The 17,315-nt window shown below is 43.5% G+C and overlaps 1 protein-coding gene across 4 annotated transcripts in view; it reads left to right on the top strand.

The window, feature by feature from the left end:
* SELL (selectin L) overlaps positions 1–17,315 on the top strand; it is a 982,371-nt gene that overhangs the window by 144,387 nt on the left and 820,669 nt on the right. For all 4 annotated transcript variants that reach the window (XM_044300881.1, XM_044300880.1, XM_044300879.1 and 1 more), the window contains exon 2: positions 5,134–5,212. In XM_044300881.1, the coding sequence (XP_044156816.1) occupies positions 5,134–5,212 (79 nt within the window). The remainder of the gene's footprint in view (positions 1–5,133; positions 5,213–17,315) is intronic.

The raw sequence follows: 17,315 nt of genomic DNA, 5'->3' as shown, positions 1-17,315 counted from the left end.
GATAGGATTAGGGCCCTCAAACAGAGGGAGCTTAGATGGATCCATCGCCTCGACTCTCTTAGACCCAATGGTCTTAATGTTGACTTTAAGTGGAGTGTGATATAATGTGTTGCTCACCGATCGACTCTGTCTTTTTCCTTTCCCATTGTGCCTGTGTAGGTGTGAGACGTATAAGTGTCATCTATCTCACTATTTGTTACGATTTTTGGTTTTACAGTCGCTTAAACCGTTCTTTGTTTCTTTCTTTTAGATTACTTCTATCAATGCTTTGGCAGCGGTTTTGATGTACTGCGGTCCAGGAATCCCGCGGTTCTCCGTTTATGTCATCTCATGATTGGAGGGATCCATGGGGCACAATAACTGGATACTACATAACTGAGATATATATGATAATAAATATCTATAATTACTATATTAGTTGTCTGTGGATGGCTCTTTACATGTAGTGGTGGTCTTCTCCTTGTTTATCCTTCGGAGATCATGGGGTGTAATTGGGTATTGGGGTACGGGGCACTGATATGTCCTTGACCTCCTACCCGCTATGAGCTTTTGGTTATTATCATGGAAATGAGTTAACCGTTGGCTCCTCCCTTCTTTTTCTCCTTTCTTTTAGTATATTGAGCTGTATGGCACCGATCTCAAATTGATCTTATATGGTGCTGTTATACACTGTACCACGTTCACTCTTATCCTGATTAGCCACCACAGCAATCTGGTATAATATAATATAGTCTACACATCTCCGATGTGGACAGTCATATATAGACATATCTCTGTTTTGCTGATTATTTAATTGGATTATTTAATTGGATTGTGCCCTGTGTTTTCACCTACTCTCTGTGTTTTCCAGTGGCGCATTTCCTTCCCTGGCTTTGACGCGTCCTCTGGGCGGGCTTGTGCGGATGGTCACCGTGACAACGGCGCCAGCTAGCTGACGTCGGTCTCACCTTGACTTTCGGTGCTGCCCCTCCTCGGTGACGTGGTCTGACGCCGCCCTCTGACGTGGCATCTGTGTGTTGCGATAGTCATGTGGTCGAGCATGTGATCTGTCCTGTGAGCATGTGATCTGTCCCGTGACTGGAGTGACACCGCTTGTCTTGTTCTGTTTGGTGGGCGTTGCTAGGTGACCGGACATGCGCTGTTGGTTAATGAGGACGCGGATTTTGGCGCCGGTGGTCATCTACCGTTGTGTGAGTTTGCTGAATGTTTTTAAATCATGATTATTATCGACACGATTACACATGTGGTGTATCACTTATACAATGAGTTGTATTTAAGAGTACTTATGCTATGGCATCAATATGATCATGTATACCAATATTCTTTCACTATATGTACAAACTATATGATATCACCGTGATGCTGGCTTCATCCCTGTGATAATTTTTTGTTTTATTGAGCTGTTTTTCTATGTTTATATTCACATAATTGAATAATCTTCACTTGTATCACCACAATGCACTTTGGGTATATATACCCCTGTATGACACTTGTATAACATGCTTGATAAAGACCGCAATGAGCGGTTGAAACGTCGCAGAGGGGAATAAAGGATCCACGTTTGCCTTCACCTTATGTCGGAGTGCTGCCTCATTTTTTTGCTATCTATATATATATATATATATATATATATATATATATATGCACTTTTTATTATTATTTATTTTCCACCTTCATTTTATGATAGATATCCATACATGCGTGTACCATTTTAACCAGGTATTTATTGACTTGTGTATATATAAGCTTGATAAAGGCCTCATTGAGCAGGCCGAAACGTCAAATTTTTTGATTTTTTAGACTTGAAAAAGGAGTATATTGACTCCGAAATGCGTTGTCATTCATCAATAAAAGATCCTTTATCTATCTACTGAGGCCGTGTCTTTGCACCAGAAGGTATCACCTGGTGTGCTGTTTTAGTACACAAAACTCTCCCCATTGTGTTCCATTCTTAGCCGTGGAACTCTGTTACGGGCGCGGAAGCACAGTGTGTAGCTCCTGCATCCACTCAGATGCCGTGGTCACATTTGACCATGCCATCTGAAGGATTAAATGTGGTTAAAAGCCTTATGGCTGATCGCATACATTCACCCCTGGTCTCTGCTGTTTGAAACAGCACAAATCCCGCATCTATGGTACCCCCTAGGGCTGGGCGATTAGAACAAAAATTTTAATTGTGATTAATTGAACATGTAACTTTGATTTAGATTATAGAATAATTATTTGGGGGTGTGGCTTATGGCATGACTTGGGCGTGGCTTAGAAGGGGGTATTATAAAGCACTAATGATTTGATCATATTTTAAGTTCAGCACGTAAAAAAAAAAAATAAAAAAAAAAAAACTTGATAGTTTATGTGATTGTAGTTTTTGTATGTCATTGCTATAATACACTGTTTATATCATTTTTATTACCTGAATTTTATGGGAATTTAATAATAAATATTTTCTGCATATGTCAATTTGGTTGCCAAGTGTATTGTTACATCTTACATCTACTTGCATCAAGTAATCTTAGGAAAGCTAATTTGAATATCTTTCCCAGAGGAGAGTTTCCTGGTCTACAATACTCTGCACACATACTATGTGTATTGCTCTCCATAAAGAAATAGTGGACCCCTCCCACAATGCATATATATTGCAGAGAAACCCAGAGTGGCATTCCCTCTCTCTTGCTTTCTCACTAAAGCCTCATGCACACGTTCGTGAAACACGGACCGTGAGATACCGGCCTGGATTTCTTCTGAGTGCAAGAGTGCACAGCGTCATTGGTTGTTATGATACCGTGTGCTTCCTACTGCCGCTGCAGTACAGTAATACACTGGTATGATCTATACAAGTGTGTAACTGTACTGCGGTGGCAGCAGAAAGCACACGGCATCATAGCAACCAATGACACCTAACCGAGGTTAGATAGCAGAGATTCTCAGCAGGAGTGACACCTTCACTAGTGTACCGCATGCGACTACAAGAAAACAATCAGCACTATAACTGCCAGTGTGAATACCACCCTATAGTAAAAGGTGGGATGAGTTACACCCACCAAGGGACCCCACAAAACAATGGTGAACGCAATTACACTACTCCGGATTAATCCCCACCCCTCCATACACACAATGCAGTGTCCCCCACCCCTCCATACACACAATGCAGTGTCCCCCACCCCTCCATACACACAATGCAGTGTCCCCCACCCCTCCATACACACAATGCAGTGTCCCCCACCCCTCCATACACACAATGCAGTGTCCCCCACCCCTCCATACACACAATATACACAATGCAGTGTCCTCCCACCCCCCATACACACAATATACACAATGCAGTGTCCCCCACCCCTACATGCACACAATATACACAATGCAGTGTCCCCCACCCCTCCATACACACAATGCAGTGTCCCCCACCCCTCCATACACACAATATACACAATGCAGTCACCCCCACCCCTCCATACACACAATATACACAATGCAGTGTCCCCCACCCCTCCATGCACACAATATACACAATGCAGTCAGCCCCACCCCATACACACAATGCAGTGCCCCCCACCCCTCCATACACACAATATACACAATACAGTGTCCTCCCACCCCCCATACACAATGCCGTGTCCCCCACCCCTCCATACACACAATGCAGTGTCCCCCACCCCTCCATACACACAATGCAGTGTCCCCCACCCCTCCATACACACAATATACACAATGCAGTCACCCCCACCCCTCCATACACACAATATACACAATGCAGTGTCCCCCACCCCTCCATGCACACAATATACACAATGCAGTCACCCCCACCCCTCCATACACACAATGCAGTGCCCCCCACCCCTCCATACACACAATATACACAATGCAGTGTCCTCCCACCCCCCATACACAATGCAGTGTCCCCCACCCCTCCATACACACAATATACACAATGCAGTCACCCCCACCCCTCCATACACACAATATACACAATGCAGTGTCCCCCACCCCTCCATGCACACAATATACACAATGCAGTCACCCCCACCCCTCCATACACACAATGCAGTGCCCCCCACCCCTCCATACACACAATATACACAATGCAGTGTCCTCCCACCCCCCATACACAATGCAGTGTCCCCCACCCCTCCATGCACACAATATACACAATGCAGTCAGCCCCACCCCATACACACAATGCAGTGTCCCCCACCCCTCCATACACACAATATACACAATGCAGTGTCCTCCCACCCCCCATACACAATGCAGTGTCCCCCACCCCTCCATACACACAATATACACAATGCAGTCACCCCCACCCCATACACACAATGCAGTGTCCCCCACCTTCCTCTCCCCAGGAAACCTAAGAGCCCAGGCAGAAGCACATGTCTTTACTCTCCAGTGTAAACTCCAGGGAGGGTGGGTCTTTCATCTGATTGGCTGTCCTGACTTTGCCTTCTCTCTTTTATTGGCTGAGCTGCTTGTCCTTTATTCCTGCTCCTGGATTGATCACAGCAATACAGCGACTGGCAGCACATGGGTAACCCTTTCCTAATCAGAGCTCTCCTGTACACTCTTTCAGTGCAACACAGGAGCTTCTGTTTTGTACAGTCAGCCCTGTGTATGGTAATGACAGCCCTGCTGCTCTATTGATATGCTAATTAGATAGCAGCAGCCAGATACAGGGAGAGAGGGGGCGGGCACTAAAGGCTCTGACGTCTCATTTACAGAGCTGGGCCACTCCCTCAAGCAGGGGGAAGCTTGTAAACGAGACGTCAGTGCTAGAGAAGGGTTGATGACGTCAGGGGTGACATGACCCAAAGCAGTGTGGAAACAGGGCAAAAATCTATTAAAGTCGGATAACCCCTTTAACTCTCTGTCTCTCTGGGTTTCTTAGAATACAAGCTTTTGGGGGAAATTCAGGACAAACCTGTAGAATTGATTCTCTCATCCTTTTAATATTCAAGATTTTTAAATAACAACTATAAAAAGATGGTAAATAACAAGGTGTTCATTTGCTAATATAATTTGTATTTGTCTGTGTTTCTTTTTACATCTGAAACAAGTTGATACAAGAAGAAAGAATATATTTTTATTGTATGACAATAATTTTACCAAAGTATTAAATTCAAATTATTTATTTCACAGAATTTCCAAAAGAAAGGTCATCCATATGGATGCGTTTGGAGAAGGGGTAACATATTTTCATTTCTGCTGCTTTGCAGTGGTAAGTAGCTAAAATATACTTGTGGTATAAATGCCTCTGAGGTGTAAGAGTTTAGTCTACTATATAACGCTGGCCTGCACCGCATTGTCTCAACTGACAGCTTTCCCTCCTAATACCCTTAGGCGTCATGCACACGACAGTTGTTTCCCTCGGCCTATGTTCCATTTTTTTTTTTGCAGATAGGGTGGGGACCCATTAATTTCAATGGGTCAGAAAAAAAATGCTGCTAGTTCGTCTGTTTGTGTTCCGCGTCCGTTGTCCGTGTTTCCCTTCAGCATTTCCTACTTTTTTTCACATTTGAGGACAAGGACAGGCATTTATTACAAGGAATCTGTGGGGAAAAAAAATGGATCCTCCACAAAAAAAAAAAAAAAAAAAAAGGATGCCGCATCCGTTTTTGTTTTGCGGATGCAAAATACAACTGTCGTGTGCATGAGGCTATATATATCTATAATATATATATATATATATATATATATATATATATATATATCTACACATGCTTGGGCTTGGTTGGTTCAGTGTGTATGGCTTCTCAGTTGGGGTAAACTGCTGTTGAACAACTTTTAATGAGGCAAGATGAGGCTGCTGCCTCAGGCGGCGCCATCTAGGGGAAGGTTGGGAGCGGCAATGTGAAATAATAGTTCTTAGTGACAAAGCAGTACTCTATGCGCTGTCACTGTGGTGGAAGAACAGCCTAAGTCTCAAGACATGCCGCAAAGACTATTGAGGAGTGGGCAGCACGTCCTTGCTTTCTCCTAACAGCTACCTGACTGCACTGCACTGAGCACAGACAGCGCTCTTGTCCACATCCACAGAGCGGATTTTGTAATAAGCACAGGCAGTGAATGATGACCCCCGACTCCACAAACTTCCTATTGGGTCACAGGTTTTAATTCACTGCCTGTGCCTGCAAGTAGTGAACACTGTCAGGAAGCGCGGGCAGGGGAGCAGAGAAAACAAAGAGATCATCTTCTCCACCTTACCCTGCTCCAGGTTAACCCCCCACAGGATGCCTGTAAGTGACTCTGTGTGTATGTACTGTAAATACTTGTATATACACTGTATACAGTATATATGTTTTGTCGTGGAAATTTTATTATGCAGACATTTTATTTTAGGATGTGTGTGTGTTTTTATAGATTGTCATCTGTCTCCCTGTGTCGGATTTAGCCAAAGAGCGTTCTAGCAGAGGGTACTTTGGCTGAATCGGGACCAGTGTTCATCCTTCCTTATACAGCCACATTGATTGCCCCTCCCTGTCCTTTGACATGTCATCACTTCCTGTATGTCATATCCTTGTCTTGGGCCAGCCCCTTTTACACCTTTTGTTAGTAAATAAAAGACTCAGACTTAGCAGGGCGGGAGGAGTTGCTCAGAATATCAATCAAGATGGTAGCACCTGGGTCTGTCTCTGACTGCGGCTGATGGAAAGGGGATTTACCTTTTTCCTTACACAAACTTTGATGCAAGCTGATTACAACTATTAATATTTCTACAACAGTTTGTATGTATAATGTACCGGTACCACTTCCGCACTCCACTACTGTCACCTATGGGCCAATGCAATATGTGCATATTTAATTCTTGTAACTGTTCTTGTTCAAATGTAGTTCACCTGGTTCACCAGTAGGTGGAAGCAAGCATGGTATAGATACATTTATAGAGAATGAAACCCTTCTTTCCATTCTAACCCTCTCTCTAAGGAGGGGATGGGACTAGTTAGTTAGATTCAGTTGCAGTTACCCCCTGCTAGGGGAAGGAAACAGGTGCATGTCCCTGTGGGACGTGCTATGCCCCAGCCAGCCAGAGCACCTTCAGCTCTGCTGGATGGAGAGGCCACAGCTTGGAGCCTCTGAAGCCAGGAGCAGAGTTCACTGGATTAAGTTAGAGTCAAACTACCAGAGAGAAGTTGCAGCATACAGCAAAAGCAAAGATATACAGAAAGCTTGTCAGTACAGCAGATCCAGAGAGTAACCGATGTAGCAGAAAGGAGTTTGCCTGCCAGAGTTAATGCTAAAGCCTGCTGGGAACCAAGAAACTGTTGGAGAAATATTTATTGAAAGTAAAGTTACTATTAAACTTTATCACAAGGTCTGGACTCAATTATTTCTTCATCCCCTACTACTACCCCTTTTTTCTGCATTTAGAAGGCAACAACTGGGGTCCAGCGTATACAGGTAGGAGCACCGTGACACTTGCAAAATTACACTTAAAGGGACATTGTAGGCCACCCTATACCACTCAGCCATTCCTACACCTGGGTACCACCAACACAACCCCTTCCCTCCCAGCGCCATAATAGTACGGCGCAGCGGGGCGTGACTTGCTGCCCAGCGCTGTACTATTATGGTGCACTGATTTGGCGGGTGCAGGAGCTGCGCCTGCCCGATCAGCGGCAGGGTCCAGCAGTCACTGATAGCTAGACCCTTGTTGTATGTGCCATCATCTTTGAAAACACTGATGCTGGCACAATAACCCTTGATGTGCAGCGGTCAGCACTGACCGTGGCACATGCGATGTCCATGCGGGAATCAGAGTGGCCATCGGGTCCCCACACTGCTGTGAAGGTTACCCAATGGCAGCCCAATGCCATGTAATTTAGCACCCTGGATCTCAAAAGAAGTAGGCTGTAAATGTATTACTCTAGTAATATACTTACAGCCAATGCATCATAATACAAAAGTATTGTAATTCATTGTAAAGGGGATTAGACCCCCAAAAGTTGAAGTCCCAGAGTGGGAAGTAGTGAGAAGTAGTTTGAAATCAAAATCTGTAAAAAATGCCCTGTGAAATCCGAAAGGTGCTCTTTTGAATGTGGGCCCATTTGCCCACCTAGACTGCAAAAAAGTGTCACACATGTGGTATCGCCATACTCAGAAGTAGGGCAATGTGTTTTGGCGTGTCTTTTTACATATACCCATGCTGGGTGAGAGAAATATCTCAGCAAAAGACAACTTTTCCCATTTTCCCCAATATAAAGTTGCCATTTGACCAAGATATTTATCTCACCCAGCATGGGTATATGTAAAATGACACCCCAAAACACATTACCCAACTTCTCCTGAGTACGGAGATACCACATGTGTGACACTTTTTTGCAGCCTAGATGCGCAAAGGGGCCCAAATTCCTTTTAGGAGGGCATTTTTAGACATTTGGATCCCAGACTTCTTCTCACGCTTTAGGGCCCCTAAAATGCCAGGGCAGTATAAATACCCCACATGTGACCCCATTTTGGAAAGAAGACACCCCAAGGTATTCAATGAGGGGCATGGCGAGTTCATAGAATATTATTTTTTTGGCACAAGTTAGCGGAAATTGATATATTTTTTTGTTTTTTCTCACAAAGTCTCCCTTTCCACTAACTTGGGACAAAAATTTCAATCATTCATGGACTCAATATGCCCCTCAGCGAATACCTTGGGGTGTCTTCTTTCCAAAATGGGGTCATTTGTGGGGTGTTTGTACTGCCCTGGCATTTGAGGGTCTCCGCAATCATTACATGTATGGCCAGCATTAGGAGTTTCTGCTATTCTCCTTATATTGAGCATACAGCCTCTGGGCTGAAAGAAAAAATGAACGGCACAAATTTCTTCATTCACATCGATCAATGTGGATGAAAAAATCTCTGCCCAAAAAAAAAAAAAAAAAAAAGAAAAAAGAAAAAAAGAGGGGAAAGGCGTCTGCCAGGCCGCAACGCAATAAATTTATGAACTTTATGATAACATTTGAACGGAACATATAAATTTTATTTAACCTTTTGAACAGAACGTTAAAAAAAATAACCAGTGAGCAAAAAAGTTTTTTTTTTTTTTACCTTTATAGGACAAACCTCTCCTTCCCCATGGGACAATGTGCAAAGCACAAATTGCCCAAAGATGTGGCGAAGTACATTATGCACTTTGTCCCAGGTGAAAGGAGAGGTTTGCAGCAGATCTGTGTGAATGGGCCCTAATAGCACTGTGTGCCTGTCGTGTGAGATGCAATCCCTATGCTAATAGTGTACCTGTGAGTGGCCAAAGCATAGGGCAGGGTGGTCAGGGCAGTCAGGACAGAAATAGCGGGTGTCACGCCTTATTCCACTCCTGCTACAGACACAACATCTTTTTCGGGGTGACGGTTGGGTTGAGGTACCAGCAACGACATTGGGGAAATGTCGCTCGTGTAGACGGCTCACTACACTGGTGGAGGGGGCCACGGAACCTCCTGGATACAGGAGGTTCTCGATGATCTCTTCCTGAAATTTGAGGAAGGATCCTGTTCTCCCAGCCTTACTGTAGAGAACAAAACTATTATATACAGCCAATTGAATTAAATATACAGACACCTTCTTATACCAGCGTCTGGTGCGTTGGGAAACTAAATAGGGAGCCAACATCTGGTCATTGAAGTCCACCCCTCCCATGAGCGAATTATAGTCGTGGACACAGAGGGGCTTTTCAATGACACTGGTTGCTCGTTCAATTTGTATTGTCGTGTCTGCGTGAATGGAGGAGAGCATGTAAACGTCACGCTTGTCTCTCCAGAGCATGTAAACGTCACGCTTGTCTCTCCATTACACAAGGCCACCCCTTGCAAAACGGGTGGTAATGAGCCGTTGGGGGAAGCCCCGGCGACTAGGTCGCGCGGTGCCACAGCAGCCAATCTGTTCTAGGAACAAATGCCTGAAGAGGGGCACACTTGTGTAAAAATTGTCCACATAAAGATGGTACCCCTTGCCAAATAAGGGTGACACCAAGTCCCAGACTGTCTTCCCACTGCTCCCCAGGAAGTCAGGGCAACCGACCGGCTCCAGGGTCTGATCTTTACCCTCATAGATCCGAAATTTGTGGGTATAGCCCTTTCAAAGAGCTTATACAATTTGACCCCATACCGGGCGCGCTTGCTTGGGATGTATTGTTTGAAGCCAAGGCGCCCGGTAAAATGTATAAGGGACTCGTCTACGCAGATGTTTTGCAGAGGGGTATACAAATCAGCAAATTTGTTGTTGAAGTGGTCTATGAGGGGCCGAATTTTGTGGAGCCGGTCAAAAGCTGGGTGGCCTCTGGGACGGGAGGTGGTGTTATCGCTAAAGTGCAGGAAACGCAGGATGGCCTCAAATCGTGCCCTGGACATGGCAGCAGAGAACATGGGCATGTGATGAATTGGGTTCGTGGACCAATATGACCGCAATTCATGCTTTTTGCTTAGTCCCATGTTGAGGAGAAGGCCCAGAAAAAAAAAAAAATTCGGAAACTTGGATGGGTTTCCACCGGAAAGGCTGGGCATAATAGCTTCCTGGGTTGGCGGCTATGAATTGAGTGGCATACCGATTTGTTTCTGCCACGACTATGTCCAAGAGCTCCGCAGTCAAGAACAGCTCAAAAAATCCCGGGGCCGAACCGATCTGAGCTGTCTCAACCCGAACTCCAGACTGGGCGGTGAAAGGGGGAACTAATGGTGCGGCTAAAGTTGGGGACTGCCAATCAGGGTTTGCCAGCACCTCAGGGACTCTAGGGGGTCTACGGGCCTGTCTATGCGGTGGCTGCGACGGGGTAACTATAGCACGTGCCACCGTACCAGCTTTAACTGCCCTTCTGGTGCTCGCCACTTCACAATGTTGTATGGCAGTGCTGGTACTAGGTCCAGGGTGGGCTGCGCTGCTGGTGTATGCCTCACCACGTAATCCAACAGCGCCAGCCCCACTCTGCTGCCCTTGAAGCGGATCCTGTGCAGCCTGTGGTCTAGCAATACGGGGTCGGGTACGCCTGGTGCTATCAGGGACCTCAACCTCCTCGTCCAAACTTTTGGTCAGACTACCACAGCTTTCTACAGGTTCATATTCTGACCCGCTGGATTTGTCAGATGAGGTTTCCGATTCCTTTTCCGACTGGGTCAGAATCCTGTAGGCCTCTTCAGAAGAATACCCCTTGTTTGACTTTTGGACTACTAAATTTAGGGGGTATTCCCTGAGACTACCCAAGAAAAAAAAAAGCAAGCCTGTCTTACAAATGGAGGCTAGCGAAGTACCGGAGCCAATATAAAAAATATAAAAACTGATTTTTTTTATCGCCGCAGCACTTGTAAAGTGATTTTGCAGTGATCAAAAAAAATTATTTTTGTCACTGCGGCGGGGCAGGCGTGGGTGAACGCACGTGTGGGTGACCGATCAGGCCTGATCGGGCAAACACTGCGTTTTGGGTGGAGGGCGAACTAAGGTGACACTAATACTATTTATATATCTGACTGTGATCAGTTTTGATCACTTACAGATACTATTAAAGTACAAATGCTGATTAGCGATACGCTAATCAGCAAATCAGTGACTGCGGTGCGGTGGGCTGGGCGCTAAACGATCGCTAACTACCTAACCAAGAGGCCTAAACTATCCTAAAACCTAACAGTCAATACCAGTGGAAAAAAAAATTGACAGTTTACACTGATCACTTTTTTCCCTTTCACTAGGTGATTGACAGGGGCGATCAAGGGGTTAATTTGGGGTGATGGGGGGTGATCTGGGGGCTAAGTGTGGTGTACGGTGTACTCACTGAACTGTGCTCCTCTGCTGAGACTAACCGACCAAAAGAATCAGCAGAGGAGCACAGCAGCCATTTAACACCTTATATTTATAAATATAAGGTGTTAAATGGCCTGTGATTCGTTCTTTTAAAAATCATCAGTCTGCCAGCAATGATCATTGGCTGGCAGGCTGATGATGTAACCCCCCCCACAAACTTTCGCCGGCCCGCGATGCGCATGCGCGGGCCGGCTGTGCGCGGCATCTTGCATCTCGCGAGATGACGCATTCCTGAGTGTCTCTGCCTAACACTGCCGCCTCCGGGCCGCGATCCTGCGTTAGGCGGTCCGGAGCCGGTTAAAAAGTGTGTTTTGGAAATTTTCCAAAAATTTCAAGATTTGCTTCCATACTTCTAAGCCTTCTAACGTCCCCTAAAAATAAAATGTCATTTTCAAAATGATCCAAACATGAAGTAGACATATGGGGAATGTAAAGTAATTACTATTTTTGAAGGTATTATCTACTATAAAAGTAGAGAAATAAAAATGTGTAAATTTGCTAATTTTTTTATTTTTTTTGTAAATTTGATATTTGTTTATGAATAAAAGTTTTTTTTTTACTTATTTTTTACCACTGTCATGAAGTACAATATGTGACGAGAAAACAATATTGGAATGGCCTGTGTAAGGCCTCTTTCACACTTGCGTTGTCCGGATCCGGCGTGTACTCCACTTGCCGGAATTACACGCCGGATCCGGAAAAACGCAAGTGTACTGAAAGCATTTGAAGACGGATCCGTCTTCAAAATGCTTTCAGTGTTACTATGGCACCCAGGACGCTATTAAAGTCCTGGGTGCCATAGTAGGAGTGGGGAGCGGGAGAGCGGCATACTTACAGTCCGCACGGCTCCCGGGGCGCTCCAGAGTGACGTCAGAGCGCCCCATGTGCATGGATGACGTGCCATGCGATCACGTCATCCATGCGCCTGGGGCGCCCTGACGTCACTCTGGAGCGCCCCGGGAGCCGCACGGACGGTAAGTATGCTGCTCCCCCGCTCCCCGCTACACTTTACCATGGCTGCCAGGACTTTAGCGTCCCGGCAGCCATGGTAACCATTCAGAAAAAGCTAAACGTCGTATCCGGCAATGCGCCGAAACGACGTTTAGCTTAAGGCCGGATCCGGGTCAATGCCTTTCAATGGGCATTAATTCCGGATCCGGCCTTGCGGCAAGTCTTCAGGATTTTTGGCCGGAGCAAAAAGCGCAGCATGCTGCGGTATTTTCTCCGGCCAAAAAACGTTCTGTTCCGGAACTAAAGACATCCTGATGCATCCTGAATGGATTTCTCTCCATTCAGAATGCATTAGGATAAAACTGATCAGGATTCTTCCGGCATAGAGCCCCGACAACGGAAATTTATGCCGGAAGACAATAACGCAGGTGTGAAAGAGCCCTAAGTAAAAGAGTTTTAAAGTTATCACCAAAATGGCCTGGGCAGGAAGGTGAAAACAGGCCCTGGGTTGAAGGGGTTAAAAATACTGTTATTGTTTACAACTTAAATAAATAGAAACAGTAAACATCTTACGTATCGCCGTGTCTGTTAGAACCTGCTGTTTAAAAATATTGCATGACCAAATCAGTCAGGTGAACACCGTAAAAAAAAAAAAAAAATCTGAGCAATTTTTTTGTCACCTTACATCACAAAAAGTGTAAACGCACCCCAAAATCATACCAATAAAACGGTCATCTCAACCAAGCCAAAAATGACACCCTAGCTAAGGCAATATGTCAAAAAATAAAAAAGATATGGCTTTCAGACTATGGAGACACTAAACCATGATTTTTTGTTTCAAAAAATGCTGTTATTGTGCAAAACTCAAAGGCCTCTTTCAAATGAGTGTGACGGATTAGGTCCAGATGCGTTCAGGAAAACTCGCACCACTTTGCAAGCGAGTTCAGCCAGTTTTGTCTGCGATTGCGTTCAGTTTTTTCCACGCGTGTGCAATGCGTTTTTCACAAGCGTGATAAAAAAAAACAGAAGGTTTATAAACAACATCTCTTAGTAACCATCAGTGAAAAACGCGTTGCATCCGCACTTGCTTGCGTATGCGATACATTTTTCACGCAGCCCCATTCACTTCTATGGGGCCAAGGCTGCGCGAAAAACGCAGATCATAGAAAATGCTGCGTTTTTTTACGCAACACAGAACTGATGCATGAAAAAAAATGCTCATGCACACAGACTCATTAAAATGAATGAGTCTGTGTGCATGTAAAAGGGGCCAAATAAATTCATAAAAAGTATACATGTTAGGTATCGCCGCATCCGTGAGAACATGTTGTATAAAAATATTACATGATCTAACCCCTCAGGTGGACACCGTAAAAAAAATGTAAATAAAAACAGTGCCAAAAAAGCCATTTTGTGTCACCTTACACCACAAAAATTGCAACACCAAGTGATAAAAAGGCTTATGCCCCCCAAAATAGTACCAAACAAACAGTCACCTCATCCCGCTAAAAATGAGTCCCTACCTAAGGCAATCTGTCAAAAAAAAAAACATTTTTGTTTCAAAACTGCTATTATTGTGCTAAAGTGAAATAAATAAATAAATAAATAAATAAAGTAGACATATTAGGTATTGCTGTGTCCGTAATAGCTTGCTCTATAAAATTATCACACGACCTAATAATTTAGATGAACACTGTAAAAATAAAAAATAAAAAGTGTGTCAAAAAAGCAATTTTTTGTCACCTTACACCACAAAAAGTGTAATACTAAATTATCAAAAAGTCATATGAACTCCAAAATAGTAGCAATCAAACTGTCATCTGATACCGAAAATAATTAGCTTTAATATGTAAAACTGAAACAAACAAAAATATTTGGCATTTTCGCATCCGTAACAACCTGCTCTATAAAAATAGCACATGATCTAACCTGTCAGATGAACACTGTAAATAAATTTAAAAAAATTGTGCCAAAACAGATATTTTTTTGTTACCTTGCCTCACAAAAAGTGTAATATAGAGCAACCAAAAATCATATGTACCCTAAAATAGTACCAACAAAACTGCCACCTTATCCCGTAGTTTTTAAAATGGGGTAATTTTTTTCTACTATATGGGTGCATCGGGGGGCCTTTAAATGTGACAGGGCAGCTTAAAATGATCCCAGTGAAATCTGCCTTCCAAAAACCATATGGCATTCCATTCCTTCTGCACCCTGCCATGTGCCCATACAGCAGTTTATGACCACATATGGGGTGTTTCTGTAAACTACAGAATCAGGGCAATAAATATTGAGTAAAATGGAAAATCTGCCAAAAAAGTGAAATTCTGAAATTTTAGCTCCATTTTCCTTTAAATCTTGTGGAACACCTAAAGGGGTAACAAAGTTTGTAAAAAAATCTGTTTTTAATACCTTGATTGGTTTAGTTTCTAAATTTTTAGGTGGTTTCTATTATGTAATCCTCATGAAGTGACTTCAGACCTGAACCCTCGGAATGCAGCAGCTTGTCCAGGCCACCGGTCCTCAATGGTCAACAGATCAGAGAAGAAATAGAAGATGACAGCAGCATATCCAAGGGTCCTTTTTTCACCCAACATCTATAAAACAATGTACAAAAAAAAAAAAAAGTGTGATGTTTCGGCTAGATAGCAGCCTTTATCAAGCATAAAGCCTACTATGTATCCGAAACATAGCACTTTTTTGTACATTGTTTCATGGATGTTTGGTGAATAAAAGACCCTCATTTGGATATGCTGCTGTCATCTTCTATTTTTTTCAGACCTGAACTGGTCCTTAAAAAGTGGGTTTTGGAAACTTTCTGAAAAATTTCTAAGTCTTCTACTGTCCCCAAAAAATTAATAAAAATTGGTATTCACAAAATGACCCAAACATCAAGTAGACATATGGGTAATGTAAAGTAATTACTATTTTTGGAGTTATTACTATTATAAAAGTAGAGAAATTTGCAAATTTTTCCACTATTTGTGTAAATTTGGTAATTTTTTTTATAAATAAAAATTTTAACTTCATTTAACCACTGTCATGAAGTACAATATGTGACGAAAAAACAGTCTCAGAATGGCCTGGATAAATAAAAGCATTTTAAAGTTATTACCACATATAGTGACACGTCAGATTTGCAAAAAATGGCGTGGGCAGAAAGGTGAAAACTGGCCCGGGGTAGAAAAGGTTAAGGGACTCTGTCCTATTGTTGCTTTGCAGCAACTGGCGTCACAAAAACATTTACTTTATAGGACCCCTTGCCGTCCACCCCTGACAACTGCATATGTACTGTAAACACTTGTGTATACACTGTATACAGTAAATATGTGTGTTTAAGTGCTGTATGTGTTTACTAAGTTTGGTTCTGTTAGAGATGTTCACGTGTAAGAAATACTATGAATTTGCGTGCTGCAAATTTACAGTATTTTACATTTACAGCATTGGGGTTGAGTTTTGGGAAATCTTATCCACACAGTGTCTAGCATACCCACAGCATAAACTGACTTTTGCTGCGGGTTATAAATCTGCATCACACCAGTTTAAGTTATGAGTTTAAGGCCACCTGGAATATGTGCGGTTTTTCAGCACAGAATCCCGTGCAGAAAAACCGCAGTGTAGTACAGTACCAGCAAAGTGTATGAGATTATACTAATCTCATGTGCTCGTTTTCTTTTTTATGTGGAAATTGGCCTGCCATGTGGATTTCCAATGAAGGTTAAGATCTGTGGCAGAACAACCTCTAATCTTCACCAAATCCACAATTATATTGCAGATTTTGGTGCGGATATGGTGCAGAAATGCACATAAATCTGTTCAGAAATTAGCATGGATCTTATGTGTGACTAACCACATGGTGTGCAGGTGCCCTTAACCCCTTAGTGACCACTAATACACCTTTTTACTGACGTAAACATATGGGGTTTTAGCTAGATAGCTGTTTTTTAATCAATTACATGTACCCAAAATGGTGCATTAAAAACTAGAACTTGTCTTGCAACAAATAAGACCTCAAACAAGTACATTGATGAAAAAACTAAAAAGTTATAGCTCTTGGAATGTGATATTTTTTTTTTTTTATGTGCGTGGTCACTAAATTAAAGGGGTATTCCCATTTCAGATAATGGGGGCATATCGCTGGGATATGCCCCCATTGTCCGATAGGCACGTGTCCCACTGCTGGGACCCGCACTGACAGCGAGAACGAAGTGGGGAGCGCTGTGGCTGGAGGACCCCGGATTTCCCGGGGTCCATCCACCACCAAGCGCTGATCCCATAAAGGTGAATAGGAGTGCAACGCGCATGCGCGGCCTATGCTCCCATTTATTTCTATAGGGCCGACCGCAATAGCCGAAACAGTGCTACCCCATAGAAATGAATGGTGGATGCATCTGCAGTGCGCCCTCCATCCAGTTCCCCTCTCTGTTCTTATTGTAGGCCAGAGGTGGGACCCGCACCTATCAGACAATGGGGCCATATTCTAGCGATATGCCAACATTGTCTAAGATGGAAAAACCCCTTTAAAGACTCGGTGAACTTAAAAAAAAAAAAAAAAAAAACAAACAACTTTTGATATGTCATGGTTAAATTTCAAA

The sequence above is a fragment of the Bufo gargarizans genome, chromosome 7, assembly GCF_014858855.1.
Source record: "Bufo gargarizans isolate SCDJY-AF-19 chromosome 7, ASM1485885v1, whole genome shotgun sequence".
Classification (NCBI taxonomy): domain Eukaryota; kingdom Metazoa; phylum Chordata; class Amphibia; order Anura; family Bufonidae; genus Bufo; species Bufo gargarizans.
The sequence above is the reverse complement of the archived record's forward strand: the minus strand, read 5'-3'. Positions and strand labels throughout refer to the sequence as shown.